At 37.9% G+C, this 22887-nt stretch overlaps 1 protein-coding gene across 6 annotated transcripts in view; it reads right to left on the bottom strand.

Moving 5' to 3' along the window:
* The window catches only part of LOC6555371 (polypyrimidine tract-binding protein 1), a 156801-nt gene that overhangs the window by 125605 nt on the left and 8309 nt on the right, over positions 1 to 22887 (bottom strand). For 2 of the 6 annotated variants that reach the window (XR_003407711.1, XM_015153659.2), the window contains exons 1-3: positions 21105 to 21152; positions 17002 to 17031; positions 3300 to 3398 (exon numbers count right to left, since the gene is read on the bottom strand). Coding sequence is in view for 4 of the 6 variants with exons in the window: in XM_015153659.2 (XP_015009145.1) it covers positions 3300 to 3398; positions 17002 to 17031; positions 21105 to 21116 (141 nt within the window). In the remaining 2 variants the exon portion in view is untranslated. Of the gene's footprint in view, positions 1 to 3299; positions 3399 to 17001; positions 17032 to 21104; positions 21153 to 22887 lie in introns of those variants that run through there. The other 4 variants (XM_026977694.1, XM_026977689.1, XM_026977697.1 and 1 more) reach the window with 3 other exon arrangements.

Here is a 22887-nt window from a genome sequence, read left to right as displayed (position 1 = left end):
GCATGCGGTTACGTGTGGCATGGCGATTCGGTCATGGATTTGGGATTACACCGACCGAATCTTCAACCATAGCCTTATAATTTCTTGAAAAGATGTTTTACCTTTTGTTGTTCTCGCTCCTTACGCATCGCAGAAAGCCAAATATTAAGTGGAATGAGAAGACGGGGAGGTAGAAACTACTGGCTGCTCTTTCATGATTTTTTTTCTTTTTTTATGAATTACAATAATAAAGAAAAGGAAAGCGCATATAAAAAGTTAAGGCGAAAGGAGCAAAATAAAATCATAAAAATTACAAAAGGTATGCAGAAGAAATGAGAAGAAGAACCGGAGGGCAGACAACTCACGAATGCGTTCAAGAAAAATCACCGTAATAAAGCCAAGCGTCTGAGGTCTTCGCTGTGTCTCAGTGTGTATGTTGCAAATAAAACAATTTGAGTGGAAATAAAAAATAAAACAACATTTGCCCGTGATGGGTTAAGCACAGAACGCCCGAAAATAAAAGTGAGGTGCAATGTACGGAAACGTAGGGCAGCTGGATTCACAGGCAGGCGAACATTACCGAACAAACAATGCGTCCTCGTCGAGGAATAAAGCACGTCTTAAATTAATAATAAGCAGCATAAGAAAAACAAATACCAGTACCTTCAGAGGAAGATGAACCAAGGGAGATAAAGGTGGTCGAAAAGCGAGAACTTATATAAGCACTTGAAAAAAAACATGAGCCTGAAAATCACCACAATAATTATTAAACAACACGTGTTGCTAAGGATCGCAAGTACTAGAAAGTACTTGGTATTTTGATTTAAGTATAACAGAAGAAAATGCACTTATATTATTGTTTTGAAAGTTAAGCTGAAATGTTATAATGTACTTGTCCTAATATGACGCCAGTGCAACAATTTCTGTTCTGTCAGTGGGGAAAAGTGGATTGTACAGGGTGTTGGCATCATCATCTGCCTTTCACTTGCCAAAGGGAATATCTGAGCACACTTGAGTGGGCTGGACAAGCGAGTTCCGGAATTCCTTAAGCTTTAAGGCCTTCGAGACAAATTACATCAGCCAACATTGTTTATGCGTTCTAATCCGAAACTAAACCAGTTGTGAAAACAGCAAAGATATACATATTTCTATCATTTAAATCATTTGTGACTCATGAGATAACGGTATAGTCGAGCATTAGGATGCGCGTGCCTTAACTATTTTTGGACAGTTTAGTATACTATATCATTTGGGTATTACAAAAATCGTGAATCTGTTCCGTGATTAGTAGGTTCTAACAGTGTACAAAAATGCAGCTTTGAGTTTTTTAGTTGGTCAGATAAAAATAAGTTCCTTTCCGGATTCATCACCAAATAAGGCATTAAAAACTAAATTTAATACTTAAAAAAGAACTGCAGAAGAAAGTACAAATCACCCCTCACGTTGCACCCCATAAAAACCAGACTTTTTCATTGTCTCCCGTATTTCTTTGTTATTAAATATTATTTTTCCGGCCTCACCTTTACACGGCATTTTTTTAACGCCCTTTTTATGGCCAATGAAGATGCCCCTAGCCAGCCTAACCCACCCAACCAGTCCCTTTGGATCTACCGCCCCGCATGATTTATGCTGCGCGGTCAAGTGTAAGTTCTACCGCCGGCACCTTGGGGCAGGAAATTGGGTTTAACAGCAGCAGTCAGCGGTACCTGGGAGCTCGTTTAATTTCAGCCGATTTTTTCTACCGTCCACCGTTTTATATTAAATATTTTTTTCGTCCCTACCGTTTTTGTTGCTTTTTTATGGACTGGTTATCAGTGGACTACTTTGCGTGTTGCGATTTGCCTTAATTAGTCGCGTCGGCAGATCAGGATATTTACCGGACTGAGCTGGGTGGGTATGGGTTCAGCTCATAATTGTGGATATCTGTCAGCGGTTAAGCTCCAGTGTCGTTTTCCTTTATCAATGTTTTTACAAATCGCGATTTATTGGCTGCTCGTTAACCTTTGAACTGATGCTGATGGATAATGTATAAAGGACTCTGGGTAATTTTTTATTTTCATGCAGTCGGGTTATTCGAATCCAATTGTGAGCTCCGATGCTGCGCGTCCTTTTTTTATTTGGAAATTTGTTTGTCCCTTTTAATTAAATTTTCTCCTATTTGGGTATGGCAGCTTCCACACATACCACAAGAAACCGCATACAGAAAATTCACACAAAGTATATTTATCCTCCGATGTGACCAAGGTTGTTAATGTGGCTTTGTTGGAAAAATTTAATTTTTTTAAAGAGCACAAGCACAAGGGTTTGAAAAAAGAAACGGTAACTCCGGGCGCTGTCAATTAAAAGAAAAGAGCAGCAGCGAAGGATTGAAACAGAAATTAAAACCGCATTTATATTGGAAAAGCCCATTTTCTTTTTTGAATCTGTTTACTTAGCGCCCTGCACCCAAATTTCATACCCTCCGAGGGGTGCCCCTCGCTAACGAGCGTCCATTATGCAAACAATAAGCACAGCTTCCTCTTCAGATAACAAACCACAAACAAACGAACGTACAAAAATCTCCCTCCTGTGACAAAGAAATATTGGGCATACGACACGCATCCTGCGAGTGGCTTTCATTCAAAAATAGATTTATGTGTAGCATTTAAGCGAGGCAAAAAATGAGTAAATAAAAAGCAAAAGAGCACAGGAAGGACACCCAAACAATATCAAGAAAAATGTTCAACAGCATTTATCAAACGTGACGCAATCCGTGGGAATGTTTAAAACTCTTTCTCCCTTTCCCCACATCTAAATCTGCTTGACATCATTATTCTTCAGCAGAAACAAACAATGTGAAGTGCATTTCGGTATCATTAAAATGTGATCACTTCGTATTAAAGCACATCCAAAATGGGGGCGGAAGGGAGATGGCCGACGGGACGCCATCTTTGGGCAACAACAGTTTGATTTAGTGCCGCACATTATTTCACGTAAATATCTGTTCTGGGTCTATACAATGTGTGTATGTTTTGCAATAATGTCAACAATAGACTTGGCTCTTTGACATGTGTGGGTTCGCCGAGTATGTGTGCTCCACTTCGTTGGCTACATTTACATTTTAGCATTTTGCCCCACTTGTTGACTTTCTGCAATCGAGTTCCAGCAGATTTGCATGATTTTCGCATTTATGCGCTTAATTTACTATTTATTAATGGAAAGCATACAAATGTTTAAGTAGAGGTCCCCGGAAGGCAAAGGAAATGGAAAGGAAAGCAGGAAGTGCGGACGAGAGAATGTTGCCGGCATGTTTAATGTAATGTGAGATTGGATAAACTTACCTTAACTCCGATGTGAACCGGTGCAAATTCTGATTTGTGTATTGAAGGAATTGGTATTGGTAATTGCATGGGAAGGGGGCAGGACATCATGGTCGCTACCTGTGAATACAAACAGAAAAAAAGACACATGTTTGTTAGTCGGATAGGCATTGAAGATTAAAGGACAGAGTGCTGGGTCTGCATACATGTGTATAAGGGCTACAAATTAATAAAAACTAGTTAAAATATCGCAGAACCAAAGACACTAGAATAATAAGATGCGTAACGCCATACGATTTTTTGCACACGATTTTTTCGGGCTGGCTCTAAGCTGGCTCCAGGCTCTCTCGAATTTTAGTTCAAGAGCCAGAGAGAGAGAGCGCTCTAGAGCCAGCAGCTCTCTTGTACGCATCAGTGATGCCAATTTTTTTCTGAAAAAAAAGGACAGATTGACAAAAAAAAAAAACGGAAAAGATAGGTTGAAAATTTAAAAAAAGGATGAAAAAACAGGACAGATTTTGATTCTTACGTTTGATTCATACGTTGGCATTGTGCCAATGCGTTTCAAATACGTTTCAGGCATTTTATAGGCTTTATTTAAGACAATTTTTACTCACTTTAAAGACCTCACTATTTCACTCACTAATATAATTATGATAAAATAATAGTTTATTATTTAATTACTTACAGCCTGAGATTAATTTAGTAGGACTTTGTATACGAATAAACATAAAAATATATATCCCTTTCAGTGTAAGGTAATCAATTTCTTTACAATAATTTTATATTGTATTTTAAATATTTTTTATGAATAAATATTTTAAAATAAATATTATAACATTTCAAGCACTTTTATGAATAACATTTGCCCGGTTATTTGTTCAAGAGGGATGCCAATTTGATGTTGCAAGTATTTTGACTACTTTCTGCAAGTAACAGATACATACATACATACATACATACATACATACATACATACATACATACATACATACATACATACATACATACATACATACATACATACATACATACATACATACATACATACATACATACATACATACATACATACATACATACATACATGCATACATACATACATGCATGCATACATGCATACATACATGCATACATACACCGGTACATACACCGGTACATACACCGGTACATACACTACACATACACTACACTCACTGCTCGACCGGTAAGACTCTAAATTAGAAGACATGCCTTACAGTCTTCGCTAGAACTAGTTGGGAATTATAGGGCTACTAGAAAATATTTTTCCTCAGCAAATATTCAAAGCGGCAATAACTATGTGTTCCGACAGTAAGTTAAACATTCTTCAGGCTTTAATTAAGACAATTTTTACTATATTGTGCAGGTACATACATACATACCTACATACATACATACATGCATACATACATACATCACTACTTACATACATGCATACATACATACATGCATACATACATATATTATTTCAAGTCGACTCGAAGGTCATATAAATATACGACCCCATTACAATTGTAATGTCACATTTTGTCAATTTTATACGAGCGGGAGGAGAGCAATTACTGCCGCTACCAAATAAGTGGCTGCATAGTGCAAAACCAATGTATGGCCGTTACGCATCTTATTATTCTAGTGTCTTTGGCAGAACCCTGTCAAGTACATATGTACATATGTAGGTCTATATGCTCAAACTACGTACAGCTGTGTTCATTAAAATATCAGTGCTTATGATCTGCGAATTTAAGATAAATAGTCCTACGACTTACACTTTTTATAACATATGTGTGTACAGTTACGGCTTGACTTACTTTCGTTAGTGGCTTTAGCCGCTTGTAAAAACAATGACCATTGGGTTCGCTGCGAATCAAGCGAATCAATGAAAAAGCTGTTGCAGCTTTCCTTCAGGCACTTAAACTTTGACACCCCTGCTCCCCCTCCATCACTTTTCGCTATTTTCCTGGAGTTTCAGTTCACCGTTGGCATTGCAATTTTTCGCCCTTTTCAATTTCACGCGTTTTAATGGCAGCCAGCACAGGAATTACCCCCTGCACATTCTTGCTCCTTTACTCACACAGGCACTCACACACATACAAATGACGACCGCATTGAATTACATTCGAAAACAGGACAAGGGGCGTAAGGGGGCGTGACCATCGTTTCATTTGGCGCCCATCATCATTGTCATTTCCGCTTTTGCGTAACGATGTCAACGTTTTTGATGGCTTCATTTCGTTGCGCTGCATTTCTTTTTGGCTTTTCGTTTCGGGCGCCAAATAAATCATAGCGTAGTCTCCCGTTTCCCTGCTCCGCTAACCCCTTTCTACACCCTGCATTCAACCAATAAAAACTTTTTGAAAGAAAACGGCAGCAAAATAAAGAGCGCAGCGAACTACTCAGTACGAAACTGGGAATGAATGAAATGGGACTGGCATACACAGGAAACAAAGCCTATATTTGTTGCAAAATCACCAAAAATCATAGGTTAGCTGGTAGTGCAGTTCTGTGTTATACTTATACTTTTAGAGGACAATAGGCTCAGCTTCTTTCAGTGTAAAGCAACACGTAAAAATTAAAATGGTATGACAAAGTGGCACATTGTGTCGAAACTTTTGCTTCGAAGTATTGGAATAAATGTGTTTTGGAAAAAGAGAGAACAGCGAAAGTTATAAAAATTGTTGCATGACAAGCGCACTAGTACCACCATATTTCAATTTCCTGCTTCGGTTCTAAGGCGTATGCATCAGTCCAGAATTCCGTGACTACAAAATCAGCGGTTGTTCTCTGCTCCGCATTCTTAAAAGGGTTGAGCAAACAAATATAGTATTCCATTTCACTTGTCAGTAAAGTGGCACCCCTTTGTCGACGCATCTTGGGAGGTCCAGACAACTATCCCATGCGTCTTTCGCCTACTCAACAATCAATGACTTGTCAACGGCATCGATTACCAAAAAACCAAACATAACAAAACTATTTATATTTCATTTTTTTCTTATCCCACTTATCCCTGTGGCCCTATACCTGGCTCTTATGGCCTTTATTGTCACCCGCCTGTCAGTTTGTTTACGCATTTTACAGTAAATTGCTCTAAGTGCTACAGAAGTGTCATTTACATGGGCAGCTCGACGAACTAATTAAGTGATTTTCAGCATTACATATTTGTTGTTCCGCAACTCTGTTTCCCCTGCAGTTACAAGCGCAGCCGTCATTATCAAAAGCAGTGCGAAAGTGCAACGGAGCGCGGCTAGTCTAGCATTTTAATGACGACAACAAACGGAAATTGACGCTGGCTGACTGACTTTTCAACATTGTAGACGGGTTTTTATGTTGACACGCGACACAGCAACGGGAATTGCAAGAGTCGATGAGGGGGGAATGCCAAGAAGAACGAGGGATCGAGAGACAGACAGATGAAGGGAAGCACTTCCAGATGGACATGCCACATGGAAACCACTTGGATGTGGAAAGTGCTCTTGCCATAAATACCACACATCTGAATTTAGTACTAAAATTAATAAGAAAACTAAAGCACTTATTTTAAAAACTCCTTGCCAGCTACAATTTACGTAATTATACAAACATTTTCATATTTTACAAAAACGGTCTCTTTAGTACCACATTAATACTTGGCTTCCTTTCGATCTATGTACATACATATATGAATCCTGATTTTACTCCCTCTGCTGTGCGGTGTGCCTTCCGCTCCCACGCGTTAATTTGTCCAGTTTTGTGGTGGACAACCATGGCATTCGAGAAGGATAATAAATGTAATGTGGCATCAATGAAAGCGAAACGATGTAGCGGGGCGGTTGCCTCCGACGCTGCATGGACAATTAGACTTGAGGGGAGATGCGATGCCCAGTCACCCACGAAAACAATGATTAATGAGCAGTTGCAGCAGCAGCAGCAGCAACGGCAGTTATACATCATTCGGTTAAGTTCAGCTGAGCGAAGTTGAAGGACAAACAGTGGGAGCAAAGTGAGACGCAGCATGGATTGCAACGACAATACAACTCGCAACTGTCACAATTGCAACCTGCAACAAGTTCATGGCCCGTCGTCGCCTCGTAGAGCTTTCCACTTCACCGAGCATGCGCGGCTCATCCACAGCTGCAGGCAACAACAGCGACTGAAGCTATAACTGCAACGGCAGCAATAACTGCAGCAGCTGTGCCAATGCGCAGCAAACCAAGCGACCACTTTTGCACGAACCATCCACTGGGAAAAAAACCAGAGCCAAGATACTAAAATACCAAATAAAAATAAATATGTAGCAAATTGAATTTACCAGACGGCCTTATCAATCTCTTCTCAGCAATTTTGAACATTTCTAATGTCCATACCTCAGGGTCCTAACAAGATTCTGTTCCTTACAATGGTCATTTGGCTTTCCGAGGGAACAATAATTTTAAAAAACGATCTACAAAATTGCGCTATTTACAAGTGTAAGTTTAATGAATCGGGAGGAGACCGCCACGCCTTTGGCACTGATATTGCATATTGCGCAAACACAAAGATGGATGCTTAATGAACAGGTGGCTTTACTCAGCCTCTGTCTGCTGACTCACCTGTACTGAGCCTAGAGCATTGAACTTGGTCGTAAGTACAATTACTTCCAATCAATTTGCATAATCAATGGAGTCTTTAAAAAAGGTAAACAGCTACCAGCTGTCAATCATTTGCTTAAAACTTACTATGGTAGCTATCCAAACTCCGGCGATTAATTGTTTAAATACCATAGCGTAAATAACTTTCAACTGATTTGGTACGAATATGAACGGTACAGCTCTTCTCTGACTCTTGGTTCGTAAATATGAATTATTTTCGTATAACGAACAGCATGCGCTGCTAAATACTAAATTTAAAAGTACACTCTAATAGACGTGTCATTAATTATTCTTTTGATTGATACATATCTACTAAGCTATACCAAAAATTCTATATAACATTCTTTAAAAATACGAAAACATAAAAATAATTTTTACCTTCAACTTGAAAATAAATAATTCTCATACACTTGTTGCATGGCAGGGGCTGAAAAATTCACATTAAAAACCAAATCGTTCAGATTTGTGACACTAAGAAGGGCCACTACCATCTCAGCCACCCAAAGCACCAGCCTTAGCCACAATCACAGCCACAAAGCTGCCGCAGTCGTAACCACAGCGGATGGCTAGCAACAATAACGAAATCCAGGCAAGAAATTGTGCAGATTTAGCATGACAAGTGAAAGTAAATAAAGTGAGCTGGTGGAAAAGCAAGAAAGGACGAGGCCAGCCTGTGACCAGGGATTTTTTTTCATATTGAGCTTGCACTTTATGCAAAGAATGACGCCCATATTTCACTCACAAGACTCGGTGTTGGCTTAATTCGCTAGAAAAACACGCCAAGAAGTTGCATGCTACAACGAAACGAACTTGTTGCAACACAAAAAGATAAAATAAAAAAGGAACGGAACGGAAAATGTGAATGGTAAGACAGCAAAATTGGAAAGCGAAATTTGTGCATTTGCATAAAAATAGTTCACTGAATTGGGAGGATAATGAAAGCGAAGCGACGGTGACAGTTGTCGGATCAGAATTGTTTTGATATTATAAGATACTTATGATCCTTAGCTTCATAAATAAAGCAAAGTTTACTAATATAAAAAAAATAAATTAAATAAAAAAAACTAGGCGTTTGCTTAAACCAGATCGTTGACAGCACTGTCTTAAATATGACCCCGCATAACAGATGGGGGATACTACTTACTTTATTCAGCTATGCATTTTCTGATCTGCCGCTCAAAAAGAGGGAGTTGGGTGACAATTCGTGTAGGCAGGCAGACCGAGGACTTAACGGGATCCGTGCTACGCCAAAACTATGGAACGCACAAGCAAATGTGTTGAAAATCCCATTCTGTTAAGGATTTGTTGTTAGTGCTGGCGCCTTCGCAGTGGCTTTTGTTGGCCCACACATATGTGCGCGTGTGCGTTTCTGGGAAGTGCATGTGTGCGGTTTTGCGTCGCATCAAATTGCATTAGTGCTGAAAGCACCAACAAGCAAGAAATAGGCAAAGCTAGTGAGGAGAAAATCCAGTCTCGGTCTGTCCCCTTCCCCTTCCCCGCCTCTTACTCTCTCTCAGGCATTCTGAGTCTCATCGTCCTTTGTTTGCTTTACATCAGGACATCGTCGACGGATTTCGCCTTTTTGCATTCTGATCTGATCTACCACTCACACTAAAGCGCTGCGCTGCTTTTATTTGGCTGACTCAGAAAGAGAGACGTGTGGAAGGGGAGAAGCAGGACTAGGGCGGTAGGCAGTGTGTGAAATGGCTGTAATGCCGCTACTTTTACCAGGCTTTGGGAAAGACTCCACCGGCTGGCAAGGCTGCTCAGGTGGCTACAAGAGCGAGTTGCTGCACTGAGCAACAAATCGCGTTATGAGGAGCAATTGATGCTTTGTTCCATGCGATGATATAATTGAAAACGCTCATGTAAAATTCTCAATTCAACCGTTACATGAAGAAACTTTGAAATTGGTGCAACCAAATCAACTGGATTGTGTTGCTTTACTGAGTTCTTGTTTTATTTGAACAAAATTGACAAGGATGTTGAAACAGTCAATTTAAATTCTCCTTACTTAACAAACGAATAATGTAATATACATTATTTATCTCAGTGCCTCGACACGCAGTGCACGTTGCATTCAGAATGTTGCATGCGAAATCTAAGCCGGGCACCCAAGGCTGGCCAGTAGCATCATCCATCATTTAGCACTCGTTGGGTGACAGACGGCAGCACAGTATGTGAAATTAAAAATTTCTACGCACAATGGATTTAGGTTTTTCCCATGCAATCACAGGAGACTCACAAGGAACTCAATTCCTGTTGGGCCACACCTTATAGTAGCAACTGAAGTCTGCATCAGAAATCAAAACTGCAATTGCAATCGACAGCGATAAGGTGTTGTAATAGCTTTTGCGCGGACATCTTTCCCCTTTTGGTTGAAACTCAGAGCTTCATTTCTTGGCAAATGGTAAAATTAATCCTCCTTCTGGCATTGTTATGCTTTTTGCCTCCTTCCATTGTATTCCACCTTTCAATCATTTTTATCTATGGGGCTCTATGGACCAAGCGCACATATGCAGTCCCAAATAGAGCACCCACACACCTTTTCCACATTCATCTTGGCCAGCCGCCAACTGCAGACAAACATTTTTCGCAAATTAAATGAAAACACCTGACGATATTGGGGCATCAGCTTCCACCGCTTTTAAGGGAAGCTTAAGTTCTTCTCACCACATTATTTCTTTCTTTTACTCTACTTCAGGACTGAGACAAATAATCTTTTGAATATGTTAAAAAAATAAATTCTCCTATAGGAAAGAATAATTTCGAATTTATAATTTATCCTTCATAAATAATTCATAAATAAAACAAATAGTATATGACCATTATAAAAGTAGATACTTTCAGATTCGTGCTTTTTAAGTAACCTCACTCATTGGTTTTGCACTCATTTTTCATCCACTTACTTTGCAATTTATTAGTCAGAAAAACAAAAGCAAACAATATCTAGCAGTGAAAACAAAAACCAAACGAAAACAAAACACGAAAGAGCCCTCCAAGCTGAATTTGTCTGTGGAATCGTGTGCCAAAATTCGAGACGAACAAAACATTTTAATGAAATTAGTATGCACCTCCTACACATACTATTGAGTTGGGTTCCAGCCTTGAACCACGACTCCGCAGCAGCTGTTAAGCCAATATACATTTAAGAAACATGTACAGAAATAAATTTGAAACATCAAGAATAGTTTACAACCAAAATTGAACGGACGAAATTTTTTTTTTAATTTTGCCTGAAATTAATTAAGCTTCGTTTTGGTGGAAATTAAAAAAAAAACGAGCCTTTAAAAAAGTCCATACACCCAGCAGCGAATTGTTATAGAAATTAATAACAATAAGGTATCCAGCTTCGGCAAGTTAAAATAATTATAAGTATACATGTACATATATACATATATACATACATATGTATATTCTGCTGAGAAAAGAATACACCGCTTTATCACACAGAAAAGGTCCACTTTTAGCTTCAAGTCTATGAGATAGACAACTTCGGGTTTTGTAGATCCTTTTACGTGCACATCTACAAAATTGGCTATTAATAAGAGCCTCCGTTTTTAGTTGTCATGTTTAGTATATTTTTTATTTGTTGGTGGTTTTCGTTCTTTTTTTTTTTGTACTTTTTGTACATTTTTGGTCATGCCGAGCAACGAGTGTTAATGACATCTGGACAGCGTGAACAAGTTGCGGGACCCGAAGTGACTCTTTTTGGTCTTTCTGTCAAGCATTGAAAAATGTTTGTCCATGAGAAATTGCCGGTCTGAGCCGCTGCAGTAGACACATAAATTCTCATTTAGCATCGTCAAATTAATGACTTCAAAATGAGCCCTATCTGCCGCTACTCCGAACCCGCAGTAGCAGAGATTCCGGGAAGACGTGTTATTACGGCACAGCTGATCGAGCGCTTACAGGTGATGAGCTCATTACTAAGTTGGAAGTGGAAAATCTTGTCGAGCAACTTTGGCGGCTGCCGGCCGGCGAGAGCGAAACACACTTACATATGTATGGATGTATATTTTGCTATTGCCTCACACACTATTATGGCATGTTTTTGCTAGGTCGATTTGAGCGCTTCATTTTCCAGAGAATTTTAGTTGCGTTTCATCCAAATATCAGCCGGCGGAAAAAGAAAAGGAAACTTGCCTAAGATTCTTTTTACGAATTTTCTTTGCAAGAATTTACATATGTATGTAAAGCGAAATTTAGTTTTTACCGTATGATTCTTATTGAGTAAATAAAGTTCATACTCGTATGTACATGTGTTATTTGTTATCATTGTGTGTTCTACACATATTATTGATCAGCATCAAAAGCCAACCATGTATGTTCACGAATACATACAAGTTAGGACCTCGGAATTCGTTCACTTGCACACCATTTTGCTGAGTAATGGATATTTGATAGCACATGCTGTTTTACTCATACATATGTATATACATAGCTCATATTCATCACCTGAGTGATATTCAGGTAGTAAATAAATGACGGCACGAACATTATTCTTGTGAGAAAGAAGAACAAAATACTTATTCACCTAGCCGATTCAAAACACTACCAATACAATGCAAATTAAAGAAACGGAACCATTGTTAATGCCTGATTAGCATGCGACTATTAATAGAAGCGACTGAATGCAGGGAGACAGCTCTAAGTGAATTTTGCGGCACGTAGACTGGCCAGCACCTGAGCGCCGTGGCTGGAGGAGATGGATGATGACACTTCGGTCGTGCTCCCCGAAGCCTCACACAATAATTAGCAACGAAATCACGTGCAAGTAGGTGGCTTTCGGGTTGCGGGTTAGCAGCTGCCAATTTCAATTAAAGTCAAGAAGCAGTCAGCTAACTGGCCTCTCTGGTCTCTCAGGAGGAGCCTTTAACGACCGCCGTGACTAATTACAAATTAAATTGACAGAAAACGTGTTTAACGTGCTGCATTTACACATTCTACATTATTTATGATTCGGCCCTTTTGGCAGAAACCTTTTAAAGGCCCTGGGAGGTATAATCCGCCAGGTCATCCAATGGACAGTGCAGGTTTCAGCCCAACGCCATGGCTTTTGGTGCAACAAGTTAAGCCCTTGGTGACGTGTTGAATGGCCTGAGTTTTAGGAGCTGCACCTTTGACAACCGCATATATGCACAACAGTAGTATATGTGTGAATGCCAGCCAGCTTGGTCCTTGCACGCACACTAGCACGAAGCACAGATATCAGCAATTAGTTGGCTGGCTTTGCGTTTATATCTTTTAACCTTTTCGTTTTTTGTGGAGCTAAAACTTAATCCGGTTCATTTGCAGTTCACAGCGTTTTCACTTGTCCGGCTGAATAGAAAATATGAGTTGAATTGGACAAAAATTACACTGAAATATGCGAGCAAGTATTCCATAATTTAAGAAGCTTTCACAATGTTTCTTTAAGATTCTCTTTAAAAAAATTAAAAGCCTTAGTTTCAACCTGAATATCAGTAAGGTGAATGGATATGAGGGTCAGGGCAAGGCTGCTGCTGGGAATCGTGGAATGGCCATCAAATCCATCCAAGCCCGCAGAATAAGGATATATAAGAGGAGGATATATAAGGATATATATTAGGGCCGGTGCGGACAACCTTTTTGCAGCTCGAAAGTGTGTATACGCCCAAGTTTGACACAACTCCGACAGCTTTGCTCCTTTTTATGAGAAGAGCGTGTGTTGCTGGGTGCGGAAAACAGTGAGACGACGTGTAGTTTTAATTAATTTAATTTCATGCTCATAAAACGCCAAACAATGTGAGAAGCTCCTACACACACATGGCGGGGAAAACGCGTAGCCGTGCGGAAAAGTTGATACGGGATTTTGATAGAGATATACAGGAACGAAGAGGGCCAAATTTTGCCCATATGAAGGCTCTAAAATTGTCCTGTCAGCGGGCTGTCCGCCTGCATATGACGCAAAGCGTAATTAACACGCCACCCACTCACACCACCCACCTAATTTTGTCATAATTGAATTGAAGCGGAAATAGTTATTGAAGAACCATCAGAAAGGGGTCTGATACCTTTACGGCCTGATCGCTGATCCAGTGAGTCAAAGCCAGTGATAGACAGCAATTAAAGGCACTTAGTGCGTATCCGTGTCACTTAGTTGATTACCAGACTGCCTTTGAATTTGTTGTGCTTGACTGACTGCTTTTCTAGGTGGTTTTCCACGAGAAACTTCCACCCACAAATGTAAGTCTTGCAGTAAAATGAAAATTCCAGGGCCCATGATCGTGGAAGGCAGCAAGTATTCTTAATGCATTTTGACTCCAAATGTTTGTCTGCTGATTCGCATACTAAGCACAACCGGAGAAATAAGAATGGAAATATAAAGACCACTAATAAACAGAAAATAGGATCGCAAGCATCATCATGTTCCGCAGAAAATTTAAAACTTTGTTATGCAAAACTTTATTCCATTTGACTCAAGACGCTCGTGAATACATTAAAAACCAAACAATAAGAGCACATTCTAGTTATTTCCAAGTAATCGGAAATGGTCAAATGTGTTTCTTGCTTACATTATTTTTCAACTCATGCATAAATATTTAGCTGAAGAGGTTCGGTTCCCTTATGCATAGTGTTGTTTCTATCTGATGATCTAGACTGCTTTGTCTGCCTTTTCTTTTGCGAAGCTTATTTGCTAAGCGATCGTGATCGAGGATGCTGCCTGGCATTTGTTTATATTTTTTGCGCTGTAAGTCAAAAATTTATGCGCCGTTCTTTTGAGGTTTGGTGGAGCTTAACTATAGAAAAACAAGCGGATTTATAGTTTCGAATTTGTAGCTAACTCACGAAAAATTAACTATTCTAGTACTTGGATAGCCTAAATTTTGAAAATTATTATGAATATATATATACAAAAAGGTAGGAGGAGGCGTTTCCGAACCTATGTGTGAACATATATAGATGAATTAAGTTAAAGTTATGCAAAGTAAGTTCGTTTTCAGAAGATTGCCACGCCTACTCTATCTCCTATATATTTTCTTATTTTATATTTTTGTTTACTTTATTTTTCTATTTGTGTTGTAAAGACGATATAAAAAAAAACGTGCTCAATCAGCAAAAAGCTGTCACGCCACAATTTGAGAAATATTTTTGTTTTTTTTTTTTTAATTTTGAAACTCTATCATTAGCGCAATTTTCCTATTAGCAACGATAACTGTTTGGGGAGTAAAATCTTTCGTTGGCACTATTTACAGTTTCTATTTGCGGTCAATTAAACATCCATCTTGGCTCGCTCTGATAACCCAAAATGATGACTTTGCTTCCGTGCCACCAAGACAAGCACCCACAGCATTTGGCATACCTCCAAGCAACATGCATAGAAATTCTCAGCAATCATTCCCCGTATTACCAACAAAATAGCTTTGACCAACGCCACCTGTTGAATAAAAGTGCCTGGGAGTTCTGCCATGCCTTCGACTCTCCCCGCCTTCATTCTGAATTGTCACCATCAACCGTCACTCAGCCACATACACATCTTCCCTTCCATGGGACAATGGAGAGCTGCAAGCCACCGTACTAGGAAGATGCTACATGCTGGCTGGCAAATGAAATGCACAAAATATGCGCCATTTATAATCTTCTTCCTGACTATAGTACATACGTGGGGCGTCTTGCCTAGAAATGTGGCGAACATTTTGAAGCAACAGGCAAGAGCCTCAGTCTGGCGTTCATACTCGAGAAAACCAAAGGCATAGCACACTCCTCTTAGTTAGGAAAAGGTGGCTGTCTCGTGTCCACCCCCACTTCCTCGACCCGACCAAAAATCCCCCTGGCCACAGTCAATTGCGCGCTAATTTAGCGAGGCCCGCACTTAATAATTTCTTTTCATAATTGGGTAAAAGACAGAAAAAATAAGAGCAAGTGAAAAATAAACGATGGAAAGTGAACCGGTGGGGCATACACAAGACACTGCAAATGAAAATTGGATTGCCGGGGAGCTTGCAGGAAAGATATATTATTGCGAGGGCTGAGCGACAAGTTGGCCAAAACCAATATTAAAAAATAATATAATAAAATATAATAAATTAATAATAATAAAAATTTCATTTTGCTTATTTGTATTCGAAATCTCCAAAAGTTCACTCATTTATCAACACACACACTACAAATTCAAAAGGAAATTATTATGCAACACATAAAGTATATCTGTTTTGATCAGCATGTTATAGATTCCTTGTTTTTTTTGGTTTACCGTATTTGGTAATTCGTTAAATTGTCTGAGTTACGGATTAATTATTTTAGCTCCATGGGAATCTAACCTCGGCTTATGAATTTAGCTTCCTAAATTAATTATACTTTCTTCTCGACGAGCTTCATATAAACAAATAGCTTGGACCCAAAGAGGGTGGTGCATACGCTGTACTTCATTACAAAACAAGTTTACATTGAAGTTGGACAAACTAACGAGTTTTGTTCTTACTTGCACTGCTTAACAAAAGAAATCGGGACTAGGAAGGAGATACCCGATAAACGAAAAGGAGACGCTCTCTCAATAGAGCCATTTATCCCATTGTAACAAATGTCATCTACTCAACGCAGGTCCAAAATTGCTGGCAATTAATTTCCAATTACGGGCCTATTGATGACACTTTGAGCAATGACTTAATTGAGCATTGGTTACAAGCACCAAGAGAAACAAAAGCCCCATTTTCACACATACGCCGCTATTTGAGTCAGGAAAGACATTAGCAAAACATTATGCGTTTGTCGATTAATCAACTGTTCAAATATAAGCAGTTAGGGTTGTGGTTTTCCTTTTCTCTTCAGTTTGTTTAACTAATTTATAGGAGTTTTATGCAGGGTGTGAGTGTGATCCATTCCAAATGGGGGAATGATAATTGCACTATAAAAATGCGCAAATGGGGAAAATAAATTGGCCGTTTTCGGTTGCTCTTGTAAGTATTTTTTGTTGACGGCCAAATAAATCTTAATTTGTATGAAAATCGATTATGTTGCGCATTATTAATTACTTAAAAGGTTTACGAAAATAGGCAGGAAGTTGCCCGCTTTCTGCTGGTTGCCGTCCCCCGGGGTAATTAATAAATAATTTAATGGCCAAAATATTTCCGACTTACGTTTTCTTTTTCCTCGTAGTGCAAACTTACCTGAAAGCAAAAGAGAGGAAGGAAAAGTTAAATTTCATTGTAAGTAAATATATGTGAATTGAGCATAATATTGGCATTGAATTAAATTCCAAATGGGAAATTCATCAAAACGAGGTCATAAATCACTGAAAAGAATGTGTTAAAATTAATGTAAATTTTTTGTTATACGTGGCGCTTTTTATACCCTGTCAAAGGGGGTATTTTGATTTCAATCGGAAGTCTGAAACGCAGTAAACAAAAATGACCTGTCCTTCTGTTCTACTGTCTTACTATTTGTTTATCTGTCTGTTAATCTTTCCGTTTCTATGCAAACTAGTTCTTCAGCTGTAAAGTTACCATGAAATTTTTTTATTACAAGTGGTATATAAGCTCGAACAGGGCTGATCGGACTATTATATAATATAACTGCCAAAGGAATAAAAAGAACACAAATTAAATTGTTTTAAACATAAAGCCTTTCAATTCGGAATGCAGCACTTTTTTTGACAATATATAATTTTGGTTTTAAATTGGTAAAAATCGGACGACTTCACCACAAAAATTAGTGGATAATAATAAAAAAAAAAGAAACCGAAAGAAAAGAAAAAAAAAAAGAAAACTTCGTTGTTTTGACCATAATTTGTTCTCATTCGGTAAACTTTTCTTTTTTAATATATAATTACTGCAAGGGTATATTAGCTTCGGCTTGCCAAAACTAGCCTTCTTTCTTGTTCTTCGTTAAATTTATTAGTGTGTCAAAATGCTAACAAAAGCGAAGTATCCCTTTGGTCAGAACGGAGGACAAAGCAAGGAATATATCACGCAACCCCCACTTATTTCCAAGCTTCGCGACATGTAAGAATGATAACTTGCCCAGCTTTGTGTGGTGGCCACTGTAGGCCCATTGGACTCTTGTGTCTCATAAGTCATTTCGCAGAGCTCAAATAATTCATAATCGATTCTCAAAACGCTCAGCGCTCTTCGACTCCCTTTCCACCACCGCCAAAGTTTGCTCTGGAGACAAGTTCGTTAGGTCGGCTAGGCGAAAAAGGACGTCCGACATTTACTTATGAAAATCAAAGTGAGTCTTGGGATTGGATAGAGGGGACAAAGCGCGGTGGATGGAGGTCCAGAAGTGGGGGTAATGGCTGGAACAAGACAAACAAGGCACGCTTGCTGAATTTCTATTAAGCCGAATAACTCAAAAGTAATTGCCCGGGAGTTGTCGAGGTAGCAATTGCACTCTGTTAGCCAAGTAGCGCCCGACCATGAACACTCTGGGATCATCAATATGTGCACCTTAATGGATGCTTAAATAAATTATAACTTCAAATTGCGATTGCCAAGCGCTCTTCTGCCAGTAGCGGCACGTACAACTAAATACATTACGTTCATCAGCAGTTGTGCAAAAATATTTACACGTGATTCGGCACCCTTGCAAAGACACCAAAAAAAATCCTTGTTTCCCAGTTTTTGTATTCTCTGAACGCGGATACAAATTGCCACAGTTGGAACAGCAGATCATTAAAATTTTATTTTCCGCACTTCACTTAGAAAGGAGTATTTTCTTCTACTAAGTTTATGGCTTATTGACTAATTTTATAACGCGACATATGACCTTTGACTGCCCTGTCTTAAACACCGTACAGTTGCCAGTCGGTTAATTCGACTGCGTTTACGCAATAACTATGATCCAAAGCTCTCTGATCTTCGAAGACGATTGCTATTTAAACAGGTTAACAGTGGGTCTGACAGCAAGAGCAACCTCATTGCACTCAAGAGCGGAATCGTTTAGCAACGTGCTGCAGGCAAAAGAAGCTAAATGTTCCACGGAGCCGAAGGAGCTAAGACTTGCATATAAATTGGCGCACGTGTGAAACCTATGAGGAAGAATATTGTTGAAAGCCGTGCCACAACTCGCACACAAGCTTAACCCGCACTACCACCAGCACGCGCAGAGTGGGTCAAACGTGAGCCTTTCAAATGCTAAATGGACATTGCTTAATTCCATATTCCATGGCCCCAAGGAGTTCTCGCACTGAGCTTGTGCAGCTCAGCTATTATAATAGCTCATTATGCTGCTGCTCTTGCCTCCAAAAGTTCATTAGCTAAAAGGCAGTCAAACCCATCATTAAGCTGATGCACTAAGACGGAGTTGAAGATTCCAGTAAGACTTTTGTCTGCTGAAAGCTGCAAATTGATTTAGCCTCTGTTCCCCGATGTGCATGATATACTTGGGGTCACTGGTATCATGTTTTGGTGAACAACATAAATAATATTGTGTTTTTTTCTATATCTAATATAGTGAAGAAAAGTCCTGATATTGCAATAAGTAAAAATATTGCCCTTATAAAACTCATAATTCATAAATGTATTGAAAGCACGTTCCACAGGGATTTCTAATTTAGTTAATACATCAATATATAAAACGCACATTAACTTGTCTTTGTAACGGCTGCGTGAAAAATGTCTTTCTGATTATTAGAGATTTATATTAACCACACATTCACACATATACATATATACGTATACATTTTTATTGTTTAAATTTTTGTGTCGCAATTTATTTTTAGTTTGGCGTCAAGAAGTGCATAACTTGGCCACGCTCCAACCAAACGACCCGACCAAAAGTCAACCCACGCTATGCGGCTAAAGAAAACAACACTTAATATAAATATTAAGTATACTATTTCCCACAAAAACTTAAAAATCATTTTTTATGAGCCACAAGTGTTAGATTAAGAGGATTGAAAATACCTATTTTAACTTAATAATAATAACCCCCTTTTGCAATTAACCACATCCGGAAATATAATAACGTTCCATTACAATGGAAATTAGAGATACTAATCAATATTTTATCTCATAAAATTGATTTAGGACAAACAATTTTAGATGTCTAAATACGCTTGTAGTCTCATGTTTATGGTAGAGTTCCTCAGTTTCTATCAAATTTGAAAGGTTTTTCTTTACCATGTTTTTAATTATAAAACTGTTTGATTATTTTGTTTTTTTTTTATAATTTTCTTTCTGCCTATTGAAATTGATAGTTCGATAGAACATTTAGGTTGGCCAAATATATCTTCAACCATGGGATATTGTGTGTTTTGGAGCTTTGTTATAATTTTAGCTATAATTTTAATAATCGCTCTAAATAAGAAAAAGTAACATTTAATTACACATAAAAAATAAATTAACCAGTTACCGTTGCACAAAACAAAATAAATAAATGAAAATATAACTAATTATCCGCCAATGGTGCTCTAACAAATCTAGACCAGTCCATGAACATAAAACATAAATATATTGTAAATATTTTGTTTAGCTATCACGAGAAAAGGAAACATTTTTAGGAATGCAGAACTACCAATGAGGACGGCATAGAACGCAGTGACGAAGCGCACCAGAAACTCAATACTTATATTAAGGGTAGCACATTGATATAAACAACTATTTTTAAAATGGCTGGAGAAAAAGCCGGGAAAAACTGAAAAGATTTTATTTTGATTTATCATCATGGTTGTTATTCTTCTATAAATGACAGAAATATAATTTTGTTGTTAAAAGTCTATTTATAGTTTGCAAGAAGGATTGTTAAGATATCCTCAGAAATGTATTTTTTACCCTTATTTATTGCGATTGGTATGGAATTTACCTAAAATACTGACTAAACACGAGTGTATATGCGGGAATTTAAAATATATAGACTGCTAATACAACACAATTGAAAGTGCATATATTTATATATGGCACGCTGAGAAATTGTAGTGCAAATATTTGAAATTCAATTGCAACGGCAACAAATGTTCTATTGTACAACGAAATCAAATCTAAATAAATAAAAAAAATATATATACAAATAACGGGCAGCGCACTGACGAGGCTTTCCTTTGGTCATGCAATGATAAATATTTAAGGAATATTTCTGACCAAACGGACTGACAGGCAGGAAAGATAATAACATTTATTTGATGCTTTCTTAAAACACCGAATGTTTTCGAATGCTCTATGCATTTTTACATTTACATTTTTGTCTTAAATCTACTTACAATATTAGTTTTTAAGTTTAAAATAGAAGAGTGGTGTTCACTTACAAATTTTCTCATGCTCACAACTGTTTATACCAACCACAACTAACTTACCTAAAACGAAAAGATTGGCAAAGTAACGTTTTTTTTGTTTGGTTCAGTGGTAAATTACAACGATAATCTTTAATCAATATTAATTTTCTATTATTTAAATAAAGGGGGAATAAAATAGGGCTAAAGATAGGTATCATGCAAACTTCCGTTGCCAGCAGCAATTGGCATAAGATTCGTAAACCGCTGACCCTATTTTTATACTTCTGTTTATTTTCGGTTGTCGTTTTCGAGTCGTGTTTATTTATACAAGCACTGGAAGATTTCTCTTTTAAGCAAGCACAAACAGTAATTAATGATATAAATGGCACATCTAAAAGAGAGAGCCTATACTACATACATATATACTAATCAATGTACCGTTATTGATTTTATTATTATGATTTTATTATTATTATGATTTTCCTCATATCATATCATTAAGTCAGACCAATTTACTTAGTAATGCTTAGGCCATGATATGCATTTCATGGCTGCGCAAGCGAGAAAGATTAATTGAATAAACGCCTATTACTACAGAGAGTAACTATAAACTGCTAGCTTAAAGTCGTTATCCGTTAGCTCATATCATTTATTTATTTTTATTTATAAATTACTTTGTTAATTTTTTTATAAATCCATCAAAAGTAAAGAAATAAGTAAAAACAAGTTATATTTAAATAAATTGATAAAAAATGTATTACTTTTATTTTATTTATTCATCTATCTAATCTTAACTTTACGCCCACCTTCTATCGTCCCGTACATGTGTAATTATGATTGCCTACTTGGAATAAGTTTTGCACATGATGATCTTTTTTGATCCTCATTTGTATCTTCATGACTAAAGAAAAGAACAACTTTAATAGTACGACCAAATGGATGAAAGGATAAATTGGCACTGGTTGGCAACATGCCCGATTTCGGATGACATCGAGATAGAAAAAATCCCGAATACTTGGGGCCCACAATGGCAGAAATCCCAATTATTTAGCCAAACATGTGTTAGCTGTAGCAGTGTCGCATGCCCAGCAATCCCTAAGATACGCGTGCTTGGGGAGCGATGACAATAGCAAAAACAACGAATGGTTTCCATCGGGCAAACCGACAACAGACTATAAGTCAAATTGAAATCTGGTCAGCAGACCAAGAAATTATCTAGCCTGGCTATCAAATACTCAAACCAGCAAATGCCGAGCGAGAAATGCTATTTATTTGAAACAGAAATTTAATTGAATTCACAAATAAATACTCTAGCAAATATAACACAGAAACTAAATACACATATGCCAGAAAATGCAAAGCAAAAATCAATTTGCCTTAGTGAAAATATAATAAAATATCAAATGTCGCACAAGCATAAATCGTAAATAGAAATAAAAACTTTAAAGAGAAAATCAAGTAATGCAGACCCAAAGGCTACAATGAAATTCATACATTACGCCCAATACGACAGAAGAAATTCTTTATTAAAGAAATTTATATTCTTTGTCCTAAATAATAGACGGGTTACCAATGGCAGTCCAATGAAACTCAACAGACACACGTACATGGATTTCATTGCACAATATGCTCTATATTTTTCGATAGCCTATATCCACAAAAGTCACTCATTGCACCGAAATGCAGTGAACAATGCAATTTGACCAGCTCTAACTAGGAAGTTACCTTGGAATTTGGTATAAGGAATCGAAACAGCATCAACGGAGAGAGAAAACAGCATCTACCTGATAATCATAACTAACAACTGGAGCAGCAA

The sequence above is a fragment of the Drosophila erecta genome, unplaced genomic scaffold, assembly GCF_003286155.1.
Source record: "Drosophila erecta strain 14021-0224.00,06,07 unplaced genomic scaffold, DereRS2 tig00000000-arrow-pilon, whole genome shotgun sequence".
NCBI lineage: Eukaryota > Metazoa > Arthropoda > Insecta > Diptera > Drosophilidae > Drosophila > Drosophila erecta.
This window is presented reverse-complemented; position numbering and strand designations above follow the sequence as displayed.